Below are 13,069 nucleotides of genomic sequence, written 5' to 3'. Positions count from 1 at the left end.
TTTGACAGACTGTGAGTCACTAGTGTCGTTTACAGGTGAGCCGCTCATGCTCTGCTTTTGTCTGAGTTTCAGACACACAGAAACAACCACATTTTGCCAGTATACACCCAACACTGCATCTGATTGGCAGTGACCCAGACTTTTTCTTTTTTTGTCTAGCCAGTGACAGAAAATGTATCCAATGCCGATGTGCCAAAATCGTAGGTTTAATGGCCACTTAAGACTGCTTCCAACAAATAGCTGATCGTCCAGACTCCCAGGTTAAAATGCCATTTTTCCAGCATTAAAAACCGTTTTGGCTCCAATGGATAGTTCCCCCCCTTCGTAAACAACTTTAGTTGGGGTTAAACCTTAAAATAGTCATGATAGTCATGTCTGTGCTCATAAAGAGCTGGAGTGAAGACAAGGGTAACCTAGGTGACAGATGGAACTGACCAATACCGAAATCATCCTCATGAAGCACCACACAATAAAATGAGACGATACAGAAACAACTGTCAGAATGAATACATCTTACAAATCTGTTTATTAAAAAACATCATCATGAGTCATCATACTAATTGCAATAAAATGACAAAATAAAAAGACACTGGGGAGGTCTTGCAGTGATGTAATCACATGATCAGGGATGTGTACTGATGCTACTTTTCTTGTTTAGGTCTTGTTCACTGGCACAGAGTGATATTGTTTACCTGTGAATGTGTAGGTGTGTGTATGTTAATGATAGTGGAAGAAATTGTTCTGAATACTGCACCAGTATAATCATGGAGAGGATTTAAGGAACCACACTGGAAGTTTCTGAAATAACCAGCCTCCTTAAGCCAAGCCAAAACACTCACCAGTGTTTTTCTAATTCCGGGAAGATGCATGTGGAAATGATGCAGACCACTGGTTTCGGTTTCAGTTAAAAGAAAAAATGTGATATGAAAACATTAACTCAGAAACACGGTGATGGGCATCTGTTTATTGTGACTGGATAATGGCTCCGCACTGGCTGCCTGAGTTAACAGTGTTTTAGTTCTGATTAAGAGTGAATAATAGAAGTTTAGCTTTCTGGGAGCTGTGACCCGACTACAGCCTCATATTGCTCGTAAAGTTGCTTAAAACTCTCTTTAAAACACATCAAACAAAGCCTGATTCAACCCCAGCCAGTTCAGGAGAAAACCGGCTGGCACATCATGCTAAAAACCCAACAGGCCCACTTGGATCCTGCTGGGTTTGGACACAAACTTCCTCATTTTCTGTGTGTGTGGTTGCTTCAAGTATGTGTGTGTTCCTACAGCAGTCGGCACGACACACCCGTCATTGCAAGTTCATTCACTTGCGATAAAAACTCCACAGAGACTAAACAGATGTCAGCTGATGCGAGTTGGACACAGCTAACTTTGCCAGTTGGCTGATTATTGCAGATTATTGCAGGTTTCTTTTTGTTGTTGTTTATAGAAATACATTTTAGAGTTTTATCAAGCAGGTGCAAGGAAAACAGCAGGACTGTTGAAAAATCAGAACCTAAACATATCAAAGGGAAAATAATGCACGCGTTGGTTGTTGACACGTCTTGAACAACTGGAAGTTTACTGGTCTGTTTTTTAGCTACACTGTAGCTTCTTCATGGTGTGTAAAGGAACCACAAACAGCATAAAACATGGATGTAGCTGTTAGCTGTCCGTTTGGAAAAAGTGCCTTAAACCGGCATTCTATCTGAAGGCCACCAGATGGCGATAGATGTAGCTGAAAAATTGATTAATTAAAATTTAAAAATTATATTTTGTAACTTCTGGTCATGCTGTGTTTCATGGAACATTATCTGTGGAATGAACCACACGTCTCTTAGCTAATAAGTTGCCACTCCCAAGTTGTTAGCCAATAACGGTACAGGTTCACAGTTGGCCCCACCCTTCTTTGTCTCAACTATTTCTTCTTTTTTTTTTTTGCAATGAACACAGCAACAGTGGAAATGCTCATCTCAAGGCTTCAAAATGGGATTCCAGAAACCAGTGGATGACATAGTAGCTACGTCCATATTTTATATTGTTTGTGAGGAGAACTGCTATCTTAGCTAAACCAAAAGTGACATAAAATGCTTAGCAACAATATCAGAGTCTCATTTATGTTGGTTATGCAAAATGGTTGGAAATGTTAAATATAGAGGGAAGAGTAAGTTCTTTCAGAGCAAACTGCTTCACTTCTGAACAAGCTAGGCTAGCATTTCCCCTCCTTTAGCCTTTATGCTAAGCTAACCAAGCTAAGCACATTTCCCAAGTTATTCGACTATTCCTTTTATACCCAAAGCTAAGAAACATGCATCACTTTATTGAAAACTTCAAACCACAGAAGAAACCAAGTTCCTTACGTCACCCAAACTATTTTTGTCATTTTGTTCACAGTACGAACAAACTTGAGTCTGCCATAGCGAGGTGACAGCTAGCTTTTCAAATCTAGATGTAGGAAGCTTTGATGTGATCAAAATGTAACCGTGGGGGAGAAAAAAAACAAAAAAACCAAAAACAAACGCCTTGTGTTGCTCATGAATGACATCATACTGTTATTACAAAACAGTACATGCAACTCTTTGTCTCACATACTGTAGCACAGCACTCACACAGTGTACGAAACACACACAAGACCCGGGCAAAAATAACAGCTGGATACATTTTTGAATATTTATAAAAGAAGAGTGCTTGCTGTTGCCGCTCTGAGCAGCAGTTCAAGTGTTGATGTGGCAATACGAACCAAGCACGCCTCCATTAGTTCAAAATATTGGCACCATGTACAGTATATCTCACACACAAACACGCTGCATATCTCTGTGTAAAGCTTAAAAATGTCTCATTTCTTTTAAATCTCTGAATTTTCAAAAAACTAGAGTTGAGAATAAAGGTAAATATAGTCCAGGTGTTAAGGTGGGAATACTTTGGGGTGGTAGCGCAATGCCAGAACACCTTCAGCAGATGTTTCCCATGTGACTTAAGTAGGGATATATTATGTCTTTTAACCTTGTGCAGATTCATATTAAGTAATGGCACTCCAGTCTCGCCAACCCCAAAGAACCCATGAATTTTACGTGCTTCCCCAAAAAGAGATTATAGTGGGATTCACTGGTACGTTGCTTACTGGTTGCCTTGGCATCAGGATAAGTAAAAAAAAGAAAACCTAAAAAAGCATTTAGTCAGGCCTGAGCACTTCATTTGTTATCCCTAGTGGTTATAGAGGCAGCAGATCTGTTTACTGATCCCTTATTCCCAAGTGGCAGTGATGTCTCAGAAGTCTCCTGTTCCTCGGATATTAAGCTCTGGATCCCTCAGAGCTTCTTGTACGGCGGTGGTGTCGGCAGGGCACAAATTTATCTGCATAAAATTCTCTAGAAGTGCCACAAGATTTCTTCATAGAAACAGAAGTCTGAAAGGCTATTTTTCCCCATTGGTGAGCGTGAAAGTCCCCTGCTCCTACACTGCAGAGTTGAAAAAAACAACAGTCCTGAGCACCTTTTAAAGCACTGCGAAAATGCGTTTTAATCCCAACGCCCGTCGCCCGGGAACAACTGGGTGTCCCAGAAATCGTCTATGGGCGTGTGTCTGTTATGCGTGTGGTGCTTCCTGTGAGCGCTGCAGTGTGAGGGCGCGGGGGAAAGTGTTTGTCAGTCCATCTCCAGGTCCATGAGTTTGTTGCGTGAGCGTGGAAGGTGTGCGGTGTTGCGGCAGCAGCACTGGGCGCAAACCAGACCCAGGACCAGAGAGAAGAGGCCGACACCTGGAAAAACCAGAACAGGCACCATGTTACCGACACCAATAAAACCATTCCAATCCAACGATTCTTAATGCTACCATTTCTATCGATGCATTTATTCATGAGTACCATTTTAACTAGTAATACAATAAAAGCGAATAACTTTAGCAACCTTCTAAAAACAGTGTCTTTAATGTTTTGGCCCTGTTCAGTGGCTAATATTAGTCTTCACACACTTCAAATTTACAGAAGAATAAGGTACTTTTGGTTGCTCCTTTATTTCACAAGGTACTGACTGATTTGCTACACATTTTATACCCTTTGTAAGTCCTTCCAGACACAGACTTCCCATTTTATCCAGGATTGAGTTTGGCCATTGAACAGGGACCTTTTGCATGCAAGCTGAATGCGTTAACCACTAAACCACAGCCCTGTACAAATCTGACAAAAGAATTTCTTGGCCAGTGCTGGGAAAAGGGACCGACTTCCGGAGGTAGAGAGCACATGACAGATAGCTTTAACTCTGATTAAGGTCTCATTACTCCAATCTTCTCTTGTCTGTTTAAGGCACTGGTTCAAGCGCCTAAAAGTTGACATGCAGGGATTCCCTCGTCTCCAGCTCATGTGGCACCGAGAAGACTACGGCTACGTCAGGACTATAATCACTTCTGTGGCAAAGCTGCTGCTAGCATTGCTGCAACAATCACTAATAAAAACACAGATTTTTATGTGAAGAGCAAACACAAAAGCCCATCCTTGCTTTCCAAAATCCCCATCAGTGCTAATTAAGGCAAATTAAATTGTACTCTACTGACTATTTTGATTAAACTCTTGTCCGCAGTGCACGGACAACGCCAGCTATCAGAAATGTGTCCTAAATAGAGACGAACACCGTCAGCAAGCGAAGTGCAGTGCAGCACAAAAGAAAACACAAAAGAGTCTGTCGGCCAGCACTTTTCGCAAGGACGCCCTCGCTGACAGCAAGCATCAGTGAGCCGAGCTTTTCTCACTTTCCAGAGACATTTTTCTGCTGCGCTTGGCTACATTTAACATTTTCTTCATGCTAAGTCAACATTTTAGTTAGCCCTCTTTCAGAATCAGACAACAACAGCTTGTCATTCAGCACTGCAACAGCAATACAACACACTTTCATAAATGTCTACACACAATCCTATACACATAACACAAGAGGACGCTTTATAGAACAGTACAGGAGAACAAGGAAACCAGAAAGCTGTGATGTACTGTTTAGGTGCACAGCTAGTCAGCTGTCAAAGTCGAAGAAATACCGAATTGCACTCAGGAGTTGGTGATTTCTGCGTTTTTCCTCGTTTTCTGGCATAAACATACAGTCACAACAGTGGTTACTCATACTCAACACAAGCAAAGTGTAGAAGTAATTCCCATGGGCTAAAAGGCCAGGCTTTAGACTGGTCTAAACATTTTTTTCTACTTTTGGCTCTCAATGATATCATAGAGAGTGGCCTTCTGTTTGCAAAGGGTAGCCAATCAGAAGAAGGTTATCTTAAAAGAAGGCCAAATGTCACTAAAACACCTTGCTTTAGAGAGGATAGATTGAGGCGCTGCACCAGGGCTCGGTATAAAATACATAAGGATTATTTTCTACTGTGAATCAAAGCTTCTCTGCTTGAGTCACAAATTAAAAAAAAAAAGTTTCCAGTGCTACCCCTCAGCTTTCTAGAAGATTTAGTGACCTCCCAGGTCTTGAGATCATCTTGAGGTCAAGGTCACTGGGACTCAAACTCGTCCGAGCCTTTTAAGAGATGCATCTATGGTATCAATTTGAATATCCTACGTCGCCTCATTATCGAATCGCAAAAACTTGGGTGTCCGCGTTGCCTGTGACCTGACAACAATACCCCATCAGCCTTTTGCGGCCGAGCGGTAAAAAGTACAAGTTCACTTAGAGGACTTGGAGATAATCAGGCATTACTGTGGAAAAATGAATCCATAATTAAATCTTAAATCCCTAAAAATATGTCATCTAGATGAAAGAAAAGGATATAGACAATTAAAGATTGCCTAAAGCAAAGTCTCTGAAGTACAACAAACATATAATGACTATATTACCCAGTGAGGCTGATGCACCATATAAGAGAGGTAACTTTAGGGAGTCCCAAACTGCAGAAGGAGAGAGGAAACAAGAGAATTGGTGTTACGTATAACAAAATAACGCACATATATCATAGACTTTTATGTTTCAATGTGTTCATGTTATAACGTAACTGCGTGTCTTTTGCACCACACCTGCAAATTTGACAGCGAGGAAGACTTTGGATGATGTCAGCTCTTGAGCTTCTGTCCAGGCTCCCGTTGAGGCCGACAGGTACCAGGGAGTGACGGAGCAGAAATACTCCCCACTGTCACTGGAAACCACAGAGGACACAGGCTGTTGTGATGACGGTCATGGTGCTGTGCAAGTCTCTCAGCCAAAAAGGGATTAAACAGACAAATCATTCGTTTGCACCTCACCTGTCCTGAGTGCCAAATATGTTGAGCAGGTAGGTGTGTGTGTCTTTGCGCTCTATTGTAACGTCGCTGGATGAATTACGGTTGATTTTTCTCACAACGCCAAAGCGGTCAACGCTGGCCACCTGGACCGACGCGGGTCCGCCGCGCAGCCGGGTGAAAAACCATTTCACCTCGTACGCCAGGTCGTCTGAGAGACACACAGAAACAAATTTAAGTGAAGCTGTGATGGACTTTTAAGATGTTTAGAGTGGTGATGATTTTAACTAATAGACATCAATATATACGTTTTTTAGTATCTAAATAGTCTTGATGCATTCTCAATCATCCAAGTAAATCCCAAAAGGTTGATTCTGTTCATCTGGACGCAGCGTTTTCAGAAAAAGCCGCGTCCAGATGAACAGAATCAACCTTTTGGGATTTTAAATAGTTGAAGATACAAAATACGAACTTAAGGATAAAACCAGGTTCAAAGATCTTCATTTTCTGGCATATTAGATCCAAAAGTTCTGTGCATTAGATTCAACCCCCCCGCCTGTGTGTAAATATATTCAAAATACAGACAGAAGAAAATATACAAATGAGATATTAACTAATCATTCATACATATATTAGGAATGTGCAGTGCAGTGTAGTTTCTGACATTCAGTAACTGCACTATTAGCTAAGTGTTGAACCTCTGAACACCTTTAAAACCATTTTTTTAAACCTATGCTGAAATTTGTGTAACTCGTTTGGTCTGTTTAGATGGGACACAGCTGGACTGCCAAACAAGGCTAAACCCACTATGGACACACTTTGTACAACCTGAACACAGATCAGTATTATACAGGTTTTCTTTGGTGGTAATGTTTCAGTGAGTACTTCCATTCAATACAAAACTGAGCGTTTATTTAACAATATCCGCACGTCGTGTTAACGTGCTTATACCAACCAATCCCATCGTCTCTCAAATACCTTCAACCTGAACCTTACAAACTACAAAAGAAAGCTCAAAGGCAAAATACTGTATGTGTCAGTTAATAAAGAACATTAGAAGTGCCATTAAAAGATAGCGTTACTGCAGCGATGTGACATATTTGAAGCCAGTAAGAGATCAAGCGCAAACCAACGAGCCGTTTAGGAGAACAAAGTCGCTTTATTTGACAGAAGAGTCAGAGAAGGCACGGCAGCTGAAGTGTGTGTTACTGCCGCTGATCACGACACCCCAGCTCAGTTTTAAGTATTTCTTTAAGCCTTTAAGTCACTAACACTGGCTAACATCGACCTTAACCAGCCTAACACTTACAGAGAAGCGCTACTGTACCGACTTCATTGTAGAAACTGAGTGTTTTCTGAGGTCCAGCACAGCCCTAATTTCACTACGATAACAAACAGAAGAGAGGAGGAAATCTAGAAAGCAGAATAAATCCATTATCACCACATTATAAACGCCGGCGTTCCTTTTCCCACATTAAGATAAAAAGACAGGGAGACGGACACGCATCATAAAAGGGCGACAGCGATGACAAAAGAAATAAAAACGGGGACGAGAGTTTGATAGAATTCGTGATAATAGATGCAATCTTTGGAAAAGGGGGCGAGCGAGCTAATTATTTCAGAGAGAGCGAGAGAGCGAGAGGGAGAGGGGGAGAGAAGGGGAGAGAGAGCGAGCGTGAGAGACAGAAGCACAAACTAGTCATTAGTCTGTCAGAGAGAGAGAGAGAGCGAGCGAGACTATTAGCACTCTACCTCCCACACACACACACACACACACACACACACACACACACACACACACACACACACACACACACACACACACACACACACACACACTGAAGCACAATAAAAACCCCATGGAGTCTTAGTCATCCTCTGTCATTTAGGAGACAAATAGAGGATACAGATGAAAAAATAAAAGGAACATTTGCAGGGTAAAAAAAGAAAAAAGAAAGAATAAGATAAATGATGATGAAAAACAATTATGAAAAAAAGAGTGAAAGAAACAGACATGGGGAGGAAGAAAGAGGTGGGGAGAATGGATGTAGCGAATATAATGAAGAGAAGGAAAAAAACTGAGAAGAGGAGTGAACTCAGCCAGAGCAGAGAAATGAATCACATCTCAATTTCTCTCTCCCTCTCTTCCCTAATGGCTTTAATATTCAAGTGCTACATCATTAAAAATCAGTAGTAGCGTGAGCAGCAGCGGCGATAGTAATAACACCGACCTTGGTATCAAGTTTAGCACCCCCAGGTCTCAATATTGGTCATCACCTGAAAACTGTTTGCCCTCCTGTGTGTGACACTAGGCTGAAATTTCATTAAGTTTTGCTGTAGATAGTCAAGGTTTTGTGTGACTGAACGCCACACCAGAAGATGACCAGAGGGCCCCCCAAAAAGTACAGTATGTACAGTACAGCAAGACCAGAACATTTCAAAAATAATCTCGATTTAGCAGGAAATCTCATCACCCCTTCCAATATCACACCATAAACCACTTTTTGAAATTAACCTCCTATTTTGGGTTATTTAGACCAAAATACTCAATTTGGTCTGATATCCACTTACGAGGACATTATACTGCTACTGTTCTATCAAAATTTTAAACGGATATCCTCATATGTGGCTCTGATTTTTCATAAAAACAAAAATAAGGTTAAAAAAAAATCTGGTAATTCTTTGTTTTTACATTTATCGGGCCCCAATGTGCCTAAATATCAAAGAGAAATTAAAAATGCATGCCGTGGAAGAGTTCGGGTCTTAGGAGGTTAAAGCAGCATTCAAAGACGAGCCCTAAAGCGTGTACCTTTTTCTTTTGAAGTTTTAGCTCCACTGACGGAAAATGTCACCTTATCCCACACGTAGTCAGACTGATGTAAAGTTTTTGAGGCAAATGCTGCCGTTTATATTTTCATTAAAACATTTCTGACCATGTTCTGAAGAGTGGTCTGTGCGGAAGAGACTAAAACCTGGATTCTTACTAATAACCATCATCCCAGGAGCGGATGTCCTGCAAACTCCCATCAAGGTCAGACAGGGCAATGCACAGGGAAACATCTCAGACTCTCAGTATGTTAAATGGCAAAGTTGTTGACGATACAATTAGAAGAAAGCTGAAAAAGTATGTGTTTGCTAAAATGTAACAAAGCGTAGCAACCTACGGAAACCATTCTTTAGATAGAAAAGTGGAGATGCTTGGACATAATTCACAAACACCTCATTCCAACTGCCGGGCACGGTGGTGGAGGCGCGATGGTTTGAGCTTGTTCTGCAGCCACAGGGCCTGCACGCCCTGCAGTCATTGTGTCGACCATGATTTCCTCTATATATCAAAGTAGTCTACAATCAAATGTGAGGCCACCTGTCTGACAACTAAAGCTTGGCTTAAACTGATCGTGCAGCAGGTAAATGATCCCAAGTCCAGCAACAAATCTACAACAGAATGGCTGAAAAAGTGCAGATCTGAACCCGATTACATGCTGTAATCTTTTAAAGCGGAGTGGATCAAAACTCCTTCACCATGATGTGACTGACAAAGTCACACAGGAAATAAACACTTCATGCTATTGCTGCTAAAGGTGGTTCTACAAACTACTGAATAATGAGGGGCTGGTTCTGTATTAAGGCTTAATTCTTATTAAATAAATAATAAAGTATAATATGTCATATGTTGTTGTTCATCTGAAGGTGAATTAACCTCATTTCACAGTCCGATTTATAAAACCTTAAAACCTGACATAATGTGTACTTTCTTTTTAGCATGATTGTATCCGATCGTCCGATGGTCCAATTTAGAAATATTTTTAAGTGTAAGCTGCTTTTATTTGTCAAAACTATATTGATTTATCAACATAAACCCAATAAAAATTACCATTTGTAAGCGCGTGTTTTTACGCACCGCTGTACAGCTTGATGAGTATCATCATTTTTCTGCCTCCATATTCTCTGGATTTATTCTGCTTTTATGAACTTACAAATTCTACTTTAAACCTTCTTGAATGGTAACGCAACCACACTAAACATGCAGATTTTATTCATGAGAATTTAAATTTAATGCTGAAATAACAACAGCAGAACTTCAGCAAACTGCACTTTTATTCTGAGGTGCTGCTTTTCCAAGAGCACAAGATTAGAAGTCGCAGCGCGCTTCCTCCCCGGCCGTCCTCTCTCCAAAGTCTAAATCAATCACTTCCTGTTAGTGGAGAAGTGGACACACTGGACACTAGGATGTAATTTTGGCAAATCAACTCTACTGCTTCTCATTTAGAGGAGAGGAGCCGCTTTTGTCGTGTGCAGAGCCTGATTTCAGTGGAGTTAGCCACATTTGTACTGGTTAAATTATCGTTATTGTGTAATATGCAGTTGTTTTATGTAAACAATGTACAATAATGTGCAAATCATTTCTTTTCAACTTTCAATTATCAGAAGAATCTTTGATATCAAGGTAAAGAAATCAGTTAAGATTTGGTCATTTTTAAAGAGTTAATGCGACGCTCACATAAAGTCATAAAGCTTCCCTTCACACTGTTAAATCTGACTCAATTGATGGCAGCGATGATGAAGGTGATGATGAAGATGCACTGAGACAGCCTAGAGGGAGGGCACTGATATTTTTGCACAAAGACAAGTAGCCGAGCGCTCCATCCAACCAAAGAGGAGGAAACAGGAGGTGACACCGCGGGTCGACTGACCTCACACACATCAGACACACACACACACACACCCTCCAGACTCACTGACCAGAATCGACCGAAGACTTCAAAGTTCTGACATGGAGACAGGGCCGAGTTACCCTGTAACATCCTCAAGAAAGCTACGTCTCCTCAAAGCTGCTACAGCGCAGATAAAAAATGCCAAAATTAAGGCTAAAATTATAATGTGACAATCTGGTCTGCTTGACTGTGAGAACTGGCTGCTGGTCTGTGTGTTTGTGATCTAGGATGGAGAAAAAAAAAATTGTGCTGGTGTTTAACAGGATAAATGATTAATCAAGAAAATAATCAAGTCCTTCCTCACTTCTGCCTCTCCTAGTAAAAAAAGTTAATGACAAAGAGTTACAGCTAATCAAACTTTAAAGACAAGATCACATTTCTTCAAGTTTATTCCAGGACACTTCAGGATGGTCGTACCCGTTTTGCCCCGATAAAACTTTCACCACTAACAGAAGGGTTGTAAGTATTTACGAACAATCACCACCATCACATTAAGTGTTTCAAGCTGTTTTCCCCTCTCAAACCTAATGTACCTCGAGGCTTGCCTAAAAGTAAGCCAATACTCCTCTGAGACTCTGGAGCACAGGCGTGGTGAAATACACCGAGGCCTGCTCCTCCAAACCTGATCCCCATATTAGGTCAGGGATCCCACCAGCACACGCTTCAGTCAAAGAAAAACATGGAAAGAGTTCCTGTGCAAGATGAATGATGAGTATGATATGAATGATGGTCTCCTGGGCGGTGGACTCAAAGTGACCTGAAGAATCACGCCCTGCGCTCAGAACTGGTTTAAATGAAGGAAAAGGAGGAGTGAAAGAAAAGTTCAAATTAAGTTTTCTAGTTGTTTAGAGAAAAAAAAAGTGGTCACTCATAATTTATAGAACAGAGGACCCATCATGCTATTTACTGTATAAATAGTGTTAGAGGCGGCGGACTCATCAGACACCTCTAAATGACTAGTTTCGAGCACTTTTCTCTAGTCTTGGATCTTTATGATGTCATCAAATGAGCTATAATAATCTCAGGCACAGGCATATTTCATACAGAGACTTCAGCTTAAAGAGATTAGGAAGATTTATTTTGCTGTTCCTTTTATTTCATTATATCCTGCTACAATGGTAGGTGCTCCTATTAGAAATGTGTGGTTGGTTTTTTTAAATGTATCATTATTACTGCATGTCAGATACACCAACTTTTAGTTTAACTTTTCAAAAGTGGTAGAATTTGGTTGGGTTACCATTTGATTGCTAATGTTTGTGTAAATCGCGCCATTGTATTGATAAATCCCAGAAAGAAAGACTGCACACCCCAAGCAGCCACCTTGGTAATGGTATCTGGAAACTCCTATCTAAACACAACCACATAAAAACTACGAAGCATGGAGCCACCAGACAACTCTGATAACCAGAACACTGGTGACGCTGTAGCTCATCCAGCCCACGATCCACCGCAGTTCACAGGTTATTATAATGTGTGAAGCACAGAAAAAAAGGTGAGAAGTTTCCCTGTCACTGGTTTGGCTGTTTTGCATAAACTAATGAGAATTAAAATCCACAGAGAATGACAAATATGACCTTGACCACAATATAATCAAAATCCATTAGGTGATCCTTGCATTTCAATAAAAGCTGACCAACACTCCAGGAAGAGTAGTTATTCTTGTGAACAATGGACAGACAGGATGACAGACGCCTCCCTATAGCGTGACCACGTCAATCCTTTGACCGGATGATCTAAAAAGCTCAGAAACAGCCTGGGGACTTTAAAACAACCCCACCGCCTCAGCAAGTTCATACTCGCACTAGACATGTGCAAACACGATAATATAAGTTAACCCTTTAAGACCTACCATAGAACCAAGTCCGCCAGAGCTCATATTATATTTTTACATGCTGTAGTGCCATTTTTGGGAGCATTTCAAGTTGCTATACATCAATACAACCATTATAGCCCAAATTTTAATAATGTCTGCATTAAGTGCAATAAACTACAAAAAAAATTGAAAATCGTTTTTGTTTTTTTAACATATATTTCTAGTTAGAGAAATTTAAGAGGCTTATCCCTCAAAACTGTAAATACAAAAAAGTTGCACAAAATAGTTTCCCACCACAGGAAATTTATTTTGAGTGTTTTCATAGTTTTATTTTTGAAATACACCA

The 13,069-nt window shown here is 40.6% G+C and overlaps 1 protein-coding gene across 1 annotated transcript in view; it reads right to left on the bottom strand.

Annotated features, from left to right (window-relative positions):
- Window positions 1-497: 497 nt before the first annotated feature.
- ptgfrnb (prostaglandin F2 receptor inhibitor b) overlaps window positions 498-13,069 on the bottom strand; it is a 77,783-nt gene continuing 65,211 nt past the window's right edge. The window contains exons 12-15 of the mRNA XM_086282791.1: window positions 6,220-6,406; window positions 5,995-6,113; window positions 5,818-5,868; window positions 498-3,750 (exon numbers count right to left, since the gene is read on the bottom strand). Of these exons, the coding sequence (XP_086138917.1) occupies window positions 3,638-3,750; window positions 5,818-5,868; window positions 5,995-6,113; window positions 6,220-6,406 (470 nt within the window). The 3' untranslated portion in view covers window positions 498-3,637. The remainder of the gene's footprint in view (window positions 3,751-5,817; window positions 5,869-5,994; window positions 6,114-6,219; window positions 6,407-13,069) is intronic.

The sequence above is a fragment of the Aulonocara sp. 'chitande type north' Nkhata Bay genome, linkage group LG23 (genome assembly GCF_057382095.1).
Source record: "Aulonocara sp. 'chitande type north' Nkhata Bay isolate Kocher_YH1m ecotype deep benthic linkage group LG23, A_spYH_male_GT1.1, whole genome shotgun sequence".
NCBI classification, from domain to species: Eukaryota; Metazoa; Chordata; class Actinopteri; order Cichliformes; family Cichlidae; genus Aulonocara; species Aulonocara sp. 'chitande type north' Nkhata Bay.
Note: the sequence above shows the minus strand (reverse complement) of the source record. Positions and strands in the feature narration are given on the sequence as shown.